The following is a 16,544-nucleotide window of genomic DNA, read 5'->3' as shown; positions in this document are numbered from 1 at the left end:
TGATGTCAAATTTATCAGTTTCTGTTATGGATCATGCCTCTGGTGTTGTATCTCTAAAAAGTCATCATCAAGGTCATCTAGATTGGCTCCTGTGTTATCTTCTATGAGTTTTATAGTTTTGATTTTACATTTAGGTCTGTGGTCCATTTTGAGTTAGTTTCTGTGAAGGGGATAATGTCTGTGGATTCATTTTATTTGGACATGGATGTCCAGTGTTTTTGTACCATTTGTTAAAAAGGCTATCTTTTCTCCATTGTGTTGCTTTTGCTCTTTTGTCAGAGATTACTTGACTGTATATGTGAGTCTATTTCTGGGCTCTGTTTTGTTCCACTGATCTATTTATTCTTTTGCCAATAACATACTATCTTGAATACTGTATCTTTGCAGTAAATCAGGTACTGTCAGTCCTCAAATTTTGTTCTTCAATATTGTATTGGTTATTCTGGGTCTTTTGCCTCTCTCTCTAAACTTCAGGATTAGTTTGTTGATATCCACAGAGCAAATATCTGGGATTTAAATTAGGATTGCCTCAGATCTGTACATCAAGTTGGGAAGAACTGGCATCTTAGCAGGATCGGGTCTTCTTATACACGAACATGGAATATCTCCCCGTTTCTTAAGTTCTTCTTTGGTATCATTCATCAGAGTTTCCTAGTTTTTCCTCATACATCTTGTACATAATTTTTAATTTTTATTTATTTATTTATATATTTGACAGAGATAAAGAGCACAAGCAGGGAATGGTAGGCAGAAGGAGAGGGAGAAGCAGGCTCCCTGAGGAGCAGAGAGCCTGATGTGGGGCTCGATCCTGGAACCTCGTATCATTACCTGAGACGAAGGCAGTCACCCAACCAATCGAAGTACCCAGGCACCCCATAATATTTTATATGTATACCGAAGTATATAATTTTGGGGGTGTTATTGTAAATGGTATTGTATTTTTAATTTCAAATTTATAGGTTCATTGCTGGTACATAGGAAAGCAATTGATTTTTGTATGTTAACCCTATAGTGTATCACTTTGCTGTAATTGCTTATTACTTCTGGTAGTTTTTTTGGTAATTTCTTTCAGATTTTCTACATAGACAGTCATGTCATCTCTGAACATATTCTTTATTAAGGTTGAGGACAGCCCTTCATTCCAGTGTATGGAGAGTTTTTAATCATGAATTAGTGTTAGATTTTGTGAAATGTTTTTCTCCATCTATTGATATAATCATGCACCTTTTTTTTTTTTTTTTTTTGTAGTTTGTTGATGCGATGGATTCCATTAATTGATTTTTGAATGTTGAATCAGTTTTACCTACCAAGTTTTGCAACTGTTGCCAGAGGACACCTCCAGACTGCCTGGTCTGGTAGCCAACAGGACTAAGCTTGGGGTTTCACAAGACTGTATATTTGTATACTTTAAAAGCTGCTACCTGAGGGTCTGGCTTCCAATCAGCCTGAATTAGGTGCTGACTAAGGACACCGCCCCCCCCCCCCAACCATGTCCAGTTTTGGACACAGGTCTTGGCACATCGTCAACAATTAGCACCTATTAAAAATAAAATAGGCTGCTTGGACAATCACAAAGTTTCAAGAGACAACCCAAAACTATAGTTTAGTTGAATGGTAAGGTTCATTTCCTAAGCGAGACCATTCCTTCAAGAATTGGAGGGGGAGGGGTGCCTGGGTGGCTCAGCGGGATAAAGCCTCTGCCTTCAGCTCAGGTCATGATCCCAGAGTCCTGGGATCGAGCCCCTCATCAGGCAGTCTGCTCTGCAGGGAGCCTGCTTCCTCCCCTCTCTCTCTCTGCCTGCCTCTCTGCCTACTTGTGACTTCTCTCTCTCTCTGTCAAATAAATGAAATCTTAAAAAAAAAAAAAAAAAAAAGAATTGGAGTGGGAGACAAACGATGAGAGACTGTGGATTCTGAGAAAGAAACAGGGTTTTGGAGGGGAGGTGGGTGGGGTGTTGGGTGAGCCTGGTGGTGGGTATTATGGAGGGCATGTATTGCATGGAGCACTGGATGTGGTGCATAAACAATGAATTTTGGAACACTGAAAAAAATTAAAAAAAATTTTATAAGCTAAAAAAACCCAAAATGGATAAGCATGAACACAGACAGTCAAACAAAATGAGGATAAAGAGGAATATGTTCCAAATGAAAGAACAAGATAAAATCTCAGAAAAATATGTTAATGAAATGGAGATAAGCAATTTACATGCTGAAGTGTTCAAAGTAATGATCACATAAAGATGCTCACTGAACTTGGGAGAAGTGTATGAACAGTAAGAAATTCAACAAAGAGTTAAACAGTATAAAGAAGCACCAAAAGAAGTCAGAGATGAAGAACACAATAACTGTTCTGAAAAATATAACGGGGGGTTCAACAGCAGACTAGATGAAGCAGGAGAAAGGATCATTGAAATCAAATTTAGGGCAGTGGAGCTCATTTAATCAGAGCAGCAAAATGAAAAAAGAATGAAAAAGTGAAACTAGCTTTTGAGGGACCTACGAGGCAACATCAAGTGGACTAATATTTATATTTTAGGGGTCCCAGAAGGAGAAGGGAGAGAGAGAAAGGGCAAAAAACTTACTTGAAGAAATGGTGGCTGAAAACTTTCCTAACCTAGAGGAGGAAATGGACATTTAGATCCAGGAAGCCCAGAGAGTTCCAGAAAAGATGAACTCACACTAAGACACATTATAATTTAAAATGTCAAAAGTTAAAGACAAAGAGAGACTCTTAAAAGTAGCAAGAGGAAAACAACATATTACATACAAAGGAACTCCCATAAGGTTATCAGATTTTTTAGCAGAAACTTTGCAGGCTAGAAGAAAGTGACATGATATGTTCAAAGTGCTGAAAGAAAGCAACTTCACCCTGCAGTGTTATTCAGAATTGAAGGAGAGATCAAGAATTTTCCAGACAGGCATAAGTAATGAAGTTCATCATACTAAGCCAGCTTTATAAAGAAGCTTTTTAAAGGAACTTCTTTAAGCTGACAAGGAAGGACCCTAGGTTGTAACAAGAAAGCATATGAAAATATAAATCTCACTGGTAAATGTAAATATGTAGTAAAGGTAGTCAATCAGTTACTTACCAAACTAGAATGAAAGTTAAAAGAGAAAAATAGTAAAAATAGCTATAATGACAATATTAGTTAAAAATACAAGATAAGATATAAAAGGGGACACCAAAAACATAAAAGGTATAGCAGGGGAGAGTAAAATAGAGAGTTTTAGAATGCATTCAAACTTAGGTTTTTATCAACTTAAAATAGACTGTTACAGATTGTTATATATAAGCCTCATGGTAACCACAAAGCAAAGATGGTATGGTGGATACACAAAAGATAATGAGAAAGGAGTCTAAGCATACCACTAAAAACAACCTCATCAAACCACAAGGGAAGAGAGCAAGAGAAGAAGAAAACAGAGAGAACCTACAAAGCAGCCAGAAAATAATAAAATTGCCGGAAGTACATGCCCATCAGTAATTACTTTAAATGTAAATGGACTAAATTTTCTAATAATAACATAGAGTGGCTGAATGGATAAAAAAGGAAACCCATTTACATGCTACCTACAAAAGACTCACTTCAGATATAAGGACAAAAACCACTGAAAGTGAAGTGATGAAAGATATTCCATGCAAGTTTCTGACTTGCCCACACTGAGCTTCAATTATAGTTCAAGTTTTTCTACTCCAGCACTGGTTGCCATGGATGTTTCTGCTCCAGGGGCTTATGATTCTTTGGACTTACCTATCAGTCTGTTCAGTTTGGGGAGCAGCAGTTTGCCTTGTCACCTCGCCTCTCTTTTGGAGCTAAGAAGAGTTGTTGATTTTTCAGTTTGTGTAGTTTTTACTTGTCATTAGGATGAAATGGTGATTTCTAAGCTGTTTAATATGGGGCACTGGAAACTGAAGTCTAATTTTATTTTTGTATTCTTCTACTTAAAGAGATTTAGGTTTTTTACTTATGTTTGTTGATGTCTTTTTTCTATTTCTTTCTTTCTTTATATTTATTATTTATTTGACAGGGAGAGAGATCACAAGTAGGCAGAGAGGCAGGTGGGGGGAGAAGCAGGCTCCCTGCTGAGCAGAGAGCCCAATGCGGGGCTCAATCCCAGGACCTGAGCCGAAGGCAGAGGCTTAACCCACTGAGCCACCCAGGCACCCCTTGATGTCTTTTTTCATTATAATTAGTATAGTGTTGAATCTTTTCACTTTAATGTGACAAGCCTTTTGATTTTCCTTTTATCATCCTCTACTTTATGTCCTTGAAATTTTATGCTTTTTTACTGTTGCCTTATTTCTCATCTCCTGTTGTAAGTATCAGTAGATTATGGTTCTTAATTCTTCATCCAAGTGATAAAGAAGATGATACAAATTTTTAACAAGACAGGGCACACTTTATTTAGCAAAAACTGGTGTGTGTGTGTGTGTGTGTGTGTGTGTGTGTGTGTGTGTGTGCGAAGGCATGACAGTAGTTTGCAGGGCCTGAAGGTGAGAGGGTCAGGGGTGGATAGCAGAGCTGTGATGTGACTCAGAAGAGCCAGAGGTCAGATGATTTGGGGGTGGGTGTTTTTTGGTAACTTTCCACTTGCTTCTCAAGGTGTTATGAGGCTCAAGAGCCCCTGGGCATTCCATAGGTTTTGACTGGTAAGGAGGGACTCTTGAGGACAGACTGAACATCAGGCAACCTTCTAGGTGAGCCTCCAAGATGGGGATGTCCAGGGTGGAAAAAGATCCAGAAATTGAAGCATCACCTCCCTGACTCCATCGTGTAAAGGTGAGAGATACCAGCAGCAGAGCCCAGAAGAGAGTCTGAATTCCTTGGTTAGGTTATCAAATAAATTTTAAAAAATCCTTTCCCCCAAAAAGGAAAAATAAAAAAGATGAAAATGGCCCCAAAGCTATCTGAATCACTGTTTCAATGTCTTCAGCTCAGGGGATTAGGCTTCTTTGTCAAGGGAGTCCCCAGTACTCTACCAGAATTAGATATAATTCTTAGTGGGGTACTCGGAGGGACTCTGAGAGATGACATATGTGGCGGATTGCAAGTGTCAGACCATATCATATTCTAGCCCTGGGATACCCCAGCCTGCTGGGCAGGTGTAGCATAGCAGCTCCCTTTCAGCTGAGCAACGCAGGGCCAGAGGCTGCCCAGCCCAGGTAGAAGGCCCCACCTCCCACTTTTGGGCCTTGGCCACCTGGGGGTTGTAGAAGTCCTACATGGTTGTGTGGGCTGGCAGCAGATGGGGATCTGGGCAGGATCCCTGAGATGATAAAGATGATCTCAGAGAAAATCACCAAATGGCCCTTGGAGTCCTTGTCTTCCACGTAACCAACAGACCAAGCAGAGCCAACAGGAGGATGATCACGAGCAGTCTGCTGGTCCTGGGGCAGCACGAGCAGTGGGGCGTATACCATGCACTGCATCTGACCTGTGCTCTGCACCATGCAGGACATCTGCAGCTCCTCCCACACCACCTGGGCTGCCATAGTGATGTTGCTGATGAAGGCAGTCACTTTCCATAGGGCCAGGGCACTGGAAAGCAGAGCATTCACCCAGCCAAGCAGCATTAGGATGATCCTCAGGATTTGTAGACCAGTGGAAGCCATGGCAAAGTTGAGGTTGGGAGGAGCTGTGAAGGAGTGCACAGGGCTCCATAGGAGCCACTATTAGGAGCCACTAATATTTCTTCCAGAGGCGTTGTATAGTGAGGAGCCAGATTGCTTGTTTTCTAATTTGTGCCATGATACTAGCGACTTTGGGCAAGGTTCTTAGCATTTTGTTCCTTAGTTTACTCTATCTATAAAATGGAGATAATAATACACTTATTTGAGGGTAGAATTAAAAGAGTTTATGTAAAGTGCTAAGAATTGCCCCTGGTATAATTTGAGAATTATTATTATTGTTTTTTAAAAAGATTTTATTTATTTATTTGACAGAGATCACAAGTAGGCAGAGAGGCAAACAGAGAGACAGGAAGGGAAGCAGGCTCCCAGCTGGAGCAGAGAGCCCGATGAGAGGGTTGATCCCAGGACTCTGGGATCATGACCTGAGCCAAAGGCAGAGGCTTTAACCCACTGAGCCTCCCAGGTGCCCTGAGAATTATTTTTATTATAGGCTTCAATATTACAGTTCTCACTTTAGTTTTATTTTTTTCTTTCCTTGGGAATTATTATTTTTTAAAAGTTTATCTCTTTTGGATCTGATTTCCTATTTCTCTTACTCAGGATTTATATTTCTTAATTCTTTTATCCATCCTGGGATAAGTTTTAAGTTTTTTAAGTTTTTAACATGTTCTGCTGAAGTATCTAATCCAGATCTGTTGTGGTTTTGCCTTTGGAAATCATGTTATTTTGTCTCTACAGTTTTTCCTAATCTTCCTCCATAACTTTGTGCTCTAGTTTAATGTATATAATTCTCTCTTGAATGTCCTGAGAACATCAACTAGAAATTTTGTAAACACGTTTTCCTGTATCTTATAGTAAATCTATTTAAAAAGAAGTTTGCTTTTTTTATTCGGTCAAGTACCCATAATCTGTATTGAATCTTTTTGAATGTGAAGTTTTTTTCTTCTTCATTTTTATGGTGGAAGATCTCAGCTAGCCCAGAATTGGTCATAGTGTAAGATAGAATTTGAGATGTATTATTGTTATTTAAAGATCTTATTTGTGCATTTATTTGAGAGAGAGAGAGAGGGAGAGAGAGAGAAAAAAAAACTGGCGGGGGAGGAGCAGCAGGAGAGGGACAAACAGACTCTACAGTGAGCACAGAGCTTGGTGTAGTAGGGCTCAGTCCCACGACACAGAGATCATGACTTGAGCTGAAATCAAGAGTTGGGTACTTAACCAACTGAGCCACCCAGGTATCCCGAGTTTGAGATGTATTATCAGAGATGGCTGTGGATCAAACTAAATCTTTAAATAAGTTGAAGGTAGGTGATACTGGTAATGCCCCTGTAATATCTGAGCCAGGGTTCATAGTATTGAAGAAAAGAACAATAAATGATAATCACTAATATGTATTAAGTGTTTTTAAGTGCCAGGCAGTATGCTAAGTGCTTTTACTTACATAACATTATTTAATTTTTCCCAACAACTCTTAGGTAGATTATTTTTTTCTGTTTTAAATTCAATGAAATTGAAGTTTAGAGAGATTTACTTACCTAAGGTCATTAAGTTTATAAATGGTGGAAGCAGGATTAAACCCAGTTGTGTCTGTACCTGATTCTAATGGTTGAGAGTTTAACAGTCAGGCTTTAATGGCCCCCATTGTCAATATTTATTAGAGTTTGAACTCTTGTATTAGGTTTAGTAGTAGGTTTAGTCCCAAACTCAGACAGTACCCCATCTCACCCATGGGAGGTAGTGGGAGATGTGTTTAGATCTCTCTTGGTGAAATAATCCTTCAGTGTTCCATTTAATGTATTCCTTCCCCCCCCCCCCCCCGCCTTTTTTTTTTTTTTTTTTCAGAGAAGGGGGTGGGGCAGAGGGAGAGAGAGAATTCTAAGCAGACTCCATGCCCAGTGTGGTACCCTGATGTGGGCGCCATCTCACAACCCTGAGATCAAGAGTCAGATGCTTGACTACCTGAACCATCTAGGTGCCCATCCACTTAATGTACTTTTGAAAACCACGGAATTTGTTCACTTCTTAATTAGGGTTATTCACTCCTCTTATGTACATAAATAACCCTATCATTGCCATACTGCTTTATTACCTGTTTCTTAAGCATAACACAGTACTGCTGTCTTATTTTTTAAAAAATCTGTTGTGGTCTATATAGATATTCTTGGAGTTCTGGGCATGTGGTTGGCATCTTTTCTGGAGAGCAGAGAATCCCATTTGATTTGAATGCATTTTCATTGTTTGCCATAATGCCTGTCACTTAATAGTTGTTAGTTGAATGAATACTGTGTAAATTAAATTAGATAAGGAGATTCTGTAGTGTAAGTCCTTCAGGATGGGCATATTTAAAATGGTTGAATATATATATTCACAACCAACTTGGAACTTTTATCACAACCCCGAGTCTTATTATGACTAGTCCTTTATCCCTTTTCTATCCATGATATTTGGGATTCCTTTACCTGTCCTTCAGAACCGCTGTTCTAATAGTTGGAGACTATAAAATGATTGAGTAGTTCTTGACAAATATATGCTACCTTTCTTTAATATTTACATGTTTGTGCTGTAATGATTAAAATGTCTAAATCCATGGTACATGTGGTTTAGATCTTGTTTATAACACCTTTGTATATAAGACCTTTTAAGACTTTCATAAAGTAATAAACACAGACCCGAAGTGACTTTTCAGATTGTGATATTACTTTTGTCTTTTAGAGTGGAAGAGACATAAAATAAACCCTCTATTCAAGGACTTGACTTGAGAGCAAATTTAGAATAGGTTTTACCTCTTTGAAATCTGGTATAATATTTTGATTTATTAAGATGATTGGTTTAGGTTACATGAAAATAAATTTTTACAAAATGAAAATATTTGTAGTAATCAGAAAAAAAACCTCATTTCTTTTTTGATCAGCAACAGGGTTCACAGTATTGTACTGGGAATTAATAGCATAAAAACATCTCTATTCTTTGTTTTTATTAAGAATTTGAGATTTAAAAAAAAAGTGAGATTTTTGTGGCAAGTAAGAGTAAGAAGCAAGAGAAAATCAAACTAAAATAGGTACTTGAGATGTTTTTATATAAGCTCTTATGTAGGTGGTAGCTAAAAATCTGGTATTCCTAGAATGTGAAACACATACATCACATCTTACTCTTTGGCACATTAGTAGAATAAGCTGGCATAAATAAGTTTCTTTTCCTGATGGGAAAATTTATACTTTTTTGCACTTAGTCCATTATGTTTTTATTTTTAGTTACTTGAATGTGAATTTAAAAACAAAACCCAAACATTATCTGTACATGATCTAGATGGGTGGCCCTAAAAAAATTGTTTTTGACCATAAGCCCTATAGGCTAATATCATTTTACTAGAGCAGAATTAATCAGTTGGGGAAATTGTTGAAACTGTTTCCAGAGGTTATGCAAATTGTTTTGAAGGATTAAAATTTTGTATATCTAGAGTGTGTGTGTTTTGTTTTTTTTTTTTAATTTGAGAGCCAGAGAGAATGCACACACACATGAACAGGGAGGAGGAACAGAGGGAGAGGGAGAAGCAGACTCCCTGCTAAGCAGGGCACCCCACATGGGGCTCAGTCCCAGGACCCTGAGATCATGAGCTGAGCTGATGGCAGATTAACTGACTGAGCCACCCAGGTGCCCATGTATATCTAGTTTATGCTACCTTAGCACTTACAAGATTTAAATTTTCTATACCCTTAAAATTTTTTTGTTTACTTGACCTTTCTGAGGTTGAGGTACTGTTTTCTTCCTGCTGTATTTGCTTTCTGGTCAAATTGATCCTTAACATTTCTATTAGTATTCCTTCTAATTATGCTGTAATATTATTTGGTACATAAAATTTCAGCCACATTTTCTTGTCCCTGTTGATTATATTTTGCATTTATATGAATGACCTTTGTAGAATAAAGTACAGTGCCTTTTTTCTTGTAAAAAGATGGACACTTTTTTTGGGTTGTCCCCCTTCTGTTCCAGTCATCCAGATCTGAGGTCAGTGTGGCCATCGCTTTGCATGCCGTTTTTCCTTACTCTGAAGGACGGCCTTACTTTGGGCATTCCTTCCTTCCTTCCTTCCTTCCTTCCTTTCTTTTTCTATCTTTCTTTTTTAAAAAGATCTTTTATTTATTTAACAGAGAGAGAGAAATAGTAAGTAGGCAGAGAGGCAGGCAGAGAGAGGGGGGAAGCAGGCTCCCCACTGAGCAGAGAGCCCGATGCGGGGCTCCATCCCAGGACCTTGAGATCATGACCTGAGCCGAAGGCAGAGGCTTAACCCACTGAGCCACCCAGGCGTCCCTCATTTTTGTTTTAATCTGCTCTTGTCATTGTGCCATTTTATAGGAACTGTTCTTAGTTATGACATGTATTTTATTTTTTCATCATATGTTTATTTGCGTGCCATATAATGTGCTAGGTGCTAAAGGAAGTATAGGCTTTTTTCCCTTTTACTTTCTGTACTATTACTTTCTTCTGTTTTTGTCAGATTTTGAGCATATAAAATACAAATTTCAAGCATACAAAATCAAAGTGAGTGATATAAATATTCCTATGGCCTTTCAGCAGTTATCAAATGATGACCAATCTAGTTTCCTCTGTGCCCACCCAGATTTTATGAAGCAAATCTCAGCCTATTATTTAATTTGTGAATATTTCACTATGTATTGCCAAAAGACAGGGACTCTCTCATGACAGTACCACCATTTTCATGCTCTCAGAAATATCAACAATAACTTCTTAATATGGTTGACTTGTTATTGTTCTTGTTTTCCTTGCATGAATGGGAAATTTTGTGAGGTCTCTAACATTTTAGTTTACTATCTTTTTTTAAGAGTTACCTCATTATATCCTAAACCTGTGTAAGTTCCATGTAATGTCAAGTGTATGCTGGTTATTTACCCAGGGAAAAAAACTGTCTGCTATTATCATCATCCTTTAGAGTCAAAGTTCTGATCAGGCTGTGGGGTCCTATATGTCCTCTTGAGTTTTAGGAACTTTGAATTTACTCAGTCTTGGATAGTTGTTCGTTCATTTATTCAGCAAATGTTTATCTGTCTGGTATATGCCAGGCATTCTTTTAGGTGCTTGGGTTATATCAGTGAATAAAACAATTATCCTTACTTTTGAAGAAACTACATCCTGCTGGAAGAAACAGACAATAAACAGTAAATATGACACAAAAGTAAATTAGATTTCTTGTTAGAAAATAAGTGTTCTGGGAAAGAAAGTAAGTAGATCAGGATAAATGGGGATTGGAAATTGGTGGTGGGGAAGTAGTATAAGATAAGGCAATCAGGGTAGCTCTCTGAGGAGGATGAGATTTGAACAAAGATATGAACAGGGAAGTAAACATGTTAGCAGACATCTGGGAGAAAAGTGTTCTGTTTTGTAACAGCCAGAGCAAGTGTGCCAGGGTGGTTTGAGAGAAAGCGGATAGCAGGGAGATTGTTTTAGAATGGAATTGAGTCTACAAGGGGAGAATTGAAGGAGAGAAGTCACAAAGGTAAGGTAAGATGGGGTAGTGAGTAGGGGCCTTTGTAGTACAGGCATATAATAGCTTTGAAGGTCACTTGGCTTTTATTATGAGTAATATGGGGGAGCCATTGGACAGTTTTATCAGAGGACTGGCAAGAACTAAATTAAAAGGATCATTTTGGATGCTTTTGAAAATAGACCATAGGGGAGCAAGTAAAGAAGCAGAGAGTATTTTCAGAGACTTTTAGAATAATCTAGGTAAGGGATGATGATGAGTGGGATTGGGAGTTGGTAGTGGCAATGGAGGTAGTGAGATATGGTTGGTTTCTGGATGTAATTTGAAGATAGAGCCAAAGTAATTCCTGGTAGTGTAGAGTAAGCTGAGAGAGTGGAGAGAGTTAGTTAGTTTGAGAAAGGAGAAAAAGAGAACAAGAGGAATAGTGTGACTGATACAGTTGGCCAAAGTTAGAAGGATTGAATTGTCATTAATGAGATGAGAAAACCTGTAGGAAGGTAGTATGGAGCGAGGGGTAGGTTGGTAGGGAATGGTTGAAAGTGTGATTTCTGAATATGTTGAGTTTGAAATGTCTCTTAGACATCCAGTTGGAGAAGACTGTAACTATGCTTGTCAAATAATACGTGTTCAGCATCAGCAACAACAGTGAATGCTTGTTAAAAAATTAATTGGATTCTGTATGAGTGGTATTAGAGCATGGAGTCTAATATTCCTATCTCTGCCCTCAGTATGCAGCAAGTCTATTGTGGCTTATGACCTAGGATTCAAAGACATGACAAATACCAATACGGACATCAGCATGCAAATTCAGTAACATGAGAAACTCAAATATTGGATTTCTGGTAGCTTGTATTTTATCACACTTTTCCTATTTAAAACATCAGAAGGCATTTAAAAACATCCTTTAGTAGGTGGGATATTCAGTAGAAATAGTTGTGGGGTCATTGAATAATTAGCTCTTCTAATTAGATAAAGTACCTTTGGATTTTGTTGCCTCGTGAGAGTAAAGTAGAAAAATCTAGTACTAGAAAAATTTTTACTTTGAATTATTTTCCCAGTGAATGGTGACTTAATTTTTTCCCCTTTGCTTTTGTAGACATATGACATGTAAATTCATAGAAACTACTTATGAAATTTTAGGTATGTCATATTTTATTAATATATTCAGATTATTCTGTGCTTTTGTGTTTTTGTTTAGTTTCTACAACACAATTTAGAAGTCCTGATTTTAGGGTTTTAAAACTTTTTTTTTCATATTGCTCAACTTTTCTCATAAGCATCCTGCTGAATAATTTTACTCAAAAGATTAGGGAGTAGTCTGAAGTATTGTATCTTTTCCTTGTTACAAATTCTACCAAAGCAGGGGCACCTGGGTGCCTCAATTGGATAAGTGTCTGATTTTGGCTCCTGTCATGATCTCAGGGTCCTGGGATTAATACCCCCCCCCCCCACACACACACACAGGGCTCCCCTCAGCAGGGGAGCTTGTCCTTTTCCCTCTCCCCTCCTCTGGCTCATGTGTGTGTGTGCTTGCTCTCTCAAATAAATAATTAAAAAATTTTTCTTCCAAATCAAAGAAAAATGCCTTTTCTTGAAACCTAGTTAATTTGAGGGATTTTCTTGCTCTCTCAAATAAATAAATTAAAAAAAAATTTCTTCCAAATTAAAAAAAATGCCTTTCTTGAAACCTAGTTAATTTGAGGGATTTTCAAAAACTCTAATTCTTTTATGTGGCTCACTAATTCTGTAGAACCAGGCAGAGAGAAATGCATAACGCATATAAACATGTATACTATATGCCAAGAAGTTTTCGGGTCTTATGTATTTAAATTTCTTCTGATGGGTTAAAAGGTGTTAAGTCTGGCATATCTCACAAATATTCAGTATTATAGTAAACACAGAGGGCCCTGTGTTTCAGAGACAGAAGTCAGAGCTTTGCCTGTATTCTTAAAAGGAAAAAAAAAAAACCAATTAAATCATTTGCCTTCTTTTTTTTATTTGTTCTGGTGCAGTGACTCAGGTGCCCCTCACTGCTGATTTTGTGCAGATTGAATAGATGAAGAAGGTAGTTGTGAAGTCTCTTAGTCTTCTTAGGAACCATGTCTGGTTGCTAAGTTTATGAACTTTTTTTTAAAGATTTTATTTATTTATTTGACAGAATGAGATCACAAGTAGCCAGAGAAGCAGGCAGAGAGAGAGGAGGAAGCAGGCTCCCTGCTGAGCAGAGAGCCTGATGAGGGGCTCAATCCCAGGATCCTGGGATCATGACCTGAGCCGAAGGCAGAGGCTTTAACCCACTGAGCCACCCAGGTGCCCCAGTTTGTGAAGTTTTAAGATTCTACATTGAGTCTCTCTCTGCTAGACCCAGCAAATTGGGAATTACCATTTCCTCTGTTTAACTAAGTGCCAATTATGTGGAGATACACAGTAAACATTAATTCACTAGTTTTCCCTCTTAATTCTGCTTGGTGTTGTATTTTGGTATACTTTCATAGAGTGTATTATGTGAGAGCAGAAGAGACAGTTGGATTAGACTCAAAATGTTTGTAATAGTGTAATATGCTAGTAAATAGATTTCTCAACTGAAGATTTCTGTGTTCTCCTTCTGGCTCTGTAACTTGTTAGAGAAATTGTTTTTCTCTGTGCCATAGCTTTGAAGATAAATGATATATAGAAGCTTTAGAGCTTAGAGATCTTGGAGATCAACTAGCCTAATCCCTTATTTTTCAGATAAAGAAACCCGTGTGTTCATAGAGCTGAGACACCATTCCCATGGACATAGTGGGCAGAAAGAAGTGTGGTGTGTGCTTTATGCAGCATTATACAACATGCCAAATGTTAGATGGTGGCCCACAGATCACAAAACTTTGGTTTTATTATACCAGGGGAGCTAGAACTATGAAGTGGATACCTTAGTAGATGGTCTCTTCTGTCACGTGATGGATTTCTTTTCCCCCTTGACCATATGCCTGTACCTGCTGGGCACAAAACTGATTATTAGTCTTAAGCCAAGTTTATTGAACTCTGAATTGTATAGCCATCAGACGTTAGTTTTCCAGGCAGTAAGTGACAATAATATAATGTATATAATTTTATCAACTTAACTCTTGAATAGATTACATAAATAATTATGGCAGAAAAACCAAGAGAAAAATCTAGAGTTAAAGTCAATCCTGATTAAAAAAATTTGAGAGTATTTTCAAAATATTTTTCATCTATGTCATTGCCTAGGAGATAATGCTGAGTAGGGTTTTCTAAACTACAGTATAATGCATGGGTCAAAGTTTTACAAGTTGAGTATATCTAGAATTGAATATTAGTTTTAGAAGATTAGTCTGTTGAAGTACATTTTAATTCAGTGGAATATAAAAATTACAGAAATCACTGGATTTTTTAGGCAGTAGTTAAAAGCCATATCAGTATCTCCTTGAGAGATAGTTGCAGTGTTAGCTATTTCTAATTTTTATTTAATTTAAAGATAGCATAATAATACTGAAGACATTTAAAGTTTGTTTGTTTGTTTGCTTATTTATTTATTTATTTATTTTTAACTAATCTTTACACCCAGTGTGGGGCTTGAACTCACAACCCTGAGACTGAGTCCTATGCTATTCTGACTAAGCCAGCCAGGTGCCCCTGCTGAAGACATTAAATAGGTCACTGAATTACTCAGCCGTTGTCGTGGTAGTGCTATATAACAATGCCAAAATGTTAGATGGCTTACAACAACGAAAAATTAGGTTTTTAACTCATGATTCTGTGGGTCTGTGAGGGAGACTCTACCTCCTTCTGTGGATTGGATTCACATCTTTGTCATGAGTTCCATTTTGGGTCTCTTGACTTCCTGGGCCACCATCTTCTTAGGATAGATGGAAGGAGCTCAAGAGACCAAGCCAAATAATTTAAGACATTTAAAGTCTTTGACCAAGTTTTGTTTATTGGTATTCCATTGACCAAAGCAAATTACATGGCTAAGCCCCCAATTTTTTAGGCTGGGAAATACTTTGCTCCACTGACTGTAGTGAGAGGTATTAAAAAATCACATGATAAGGGCTCTAAATGTACAAATCTGTAATAGGGAGGGAGTAGAAAATAATCTGATTTCGAACAGTCACTTATAAATCTTACTATCTTAATACAGGTTTTTGTTTGTTTATGGCAAGTGTTACTCAGTGTAAAAGTACTATTCAGTCATTGTGAGGCAAGCAATATTTACATACCTGTTCCTTTTCCATTATGTCATTTCAGCTAATCAGTTTTTTGAGTATTTTTATTTTTAATTAAGGTACAGTTGGCATATAATATAGGTGCACAACATAGTGATTCAACAATTATATGCACTGTGAAATGCTCACTGCAGGAAGTGTAGTTACCATGTTTTTCCATTCAGACTTATTATGATATTATTGACCATATTCCCTGTGCTGTACTTTTCATCCCCATGACTTATTTAATTAAATTAATTCATTAGTTAATTAATTTTTAAAGATTTTATTTATTTGGGGGAGAATCTTGAGCAGACTCCATGCTGAGCACAGAGCCTGTTGTAGGGCTTGATCCCACAACTCTGGGTCATGACCTGAGCTGAAACCAAGGGTCAGATGCTAAATTGAGTGAGCCACCCAGGTGCCCCATGACTTACGTATAACTGGAAATTTGTACCTCTTAAGCCCTCTTCACCTTTCCACAGTACCTGCGTCAATATCCATTTCCACCAATAGTGCATGAACGTTTTCTTTTCTCTACATCCTTGCCAGCACTTGTTACTTATTGTCTTTTTGGTAGTAGCCCTTCTGACTGGTGTGAGGTGGTATCTCATTGTGGTTTTGACTTACCTTTCCCTGATGATTAGTGATGTTGATCATCTTTTCATGTGTTTATTGGCCATCTCCATGTCTTATTTGGAAAAATGTTCTTTCAGGTATTCGCCCATTTTTTATTGGATTTGTTTTTGTTTGTTTTAGTGTTGAATTATATGGGTTTTGTTATTATATTTTGGATATTAACTCCATATTGGATATGTCATTTCCAAATACCCTGTTTCATTCAGTATGTTGCCTTTTTCCTTTTCTTTCTTTCTCTTTTCTTTCATTTCTTTATTTGGCTTTTCATTTTGTTGATGGTCTCCTTTGTGCAAAAGCTTTTTAGTTTGATTTAATCCCAAATGTTTATTTTTGTTCTTGTTTTCCTTGCCTGAGAAGACGTATCCAGAAAACTATTGCTAAGGTTGATGTACAAGATGTACTACTGCCTATGTTTTCTTTTAGGAGTTTTATGATTTCAGGTTTCACATTTAAGTCTTTAAGCATTTTGAGTTTACTTTTCTGTTTGGTGTAAGAAAGTGGTCCACTTTCATTCTTTTGTATGTGGCTATCCAGTTTTCCCAGCACTACTTACTGAAGGGACGATCTT

At 37.5% G+C, this 16,544-nt stretch overlaps 2 protein-coding genes across 5 annotated transcripts in view; one reads left to right on the top strand and one right to left on the bottom strand.

The window, feature by feature from the left end:
* The window catches only part of RABGAP1L (RAB GTPase activating protein 1 like), a 769,947-nt gene that overhangs the window by 49,097 nt on the left and 704,306 nt on the right, over positions 1-16,544 (top strand). The window lies entirely within an intron of this gene.
* LOC132025975 (claudin-6-like) lies at positions 5,056-5,614 on the bottom strand. The gene is given in 2 exon segments (XM_059413936.1): positions 5,056-5,242; positions 5,244-5,614. Coding segments are annotated over 2 exon segments (558 nt in total).

Source organism: Mustela nigripes, chromosome 10 (assembly GCF_022355385.1).
Source record: "Mustela nigripes isolate SB6536 chromosome 10, MUSNIG.SB6536, whole genome shotgun sequence".
In the NCBI taxonomy this organism is placed as follows: Eukaryota; Metazoa; Chordata; class Mammalia; order Carnivora; family Mustelidae; genus Mustela; species Mustela nigripes.
This window is presented reverse-complemented; position numbering and strand designations above follow the sequence as displayed.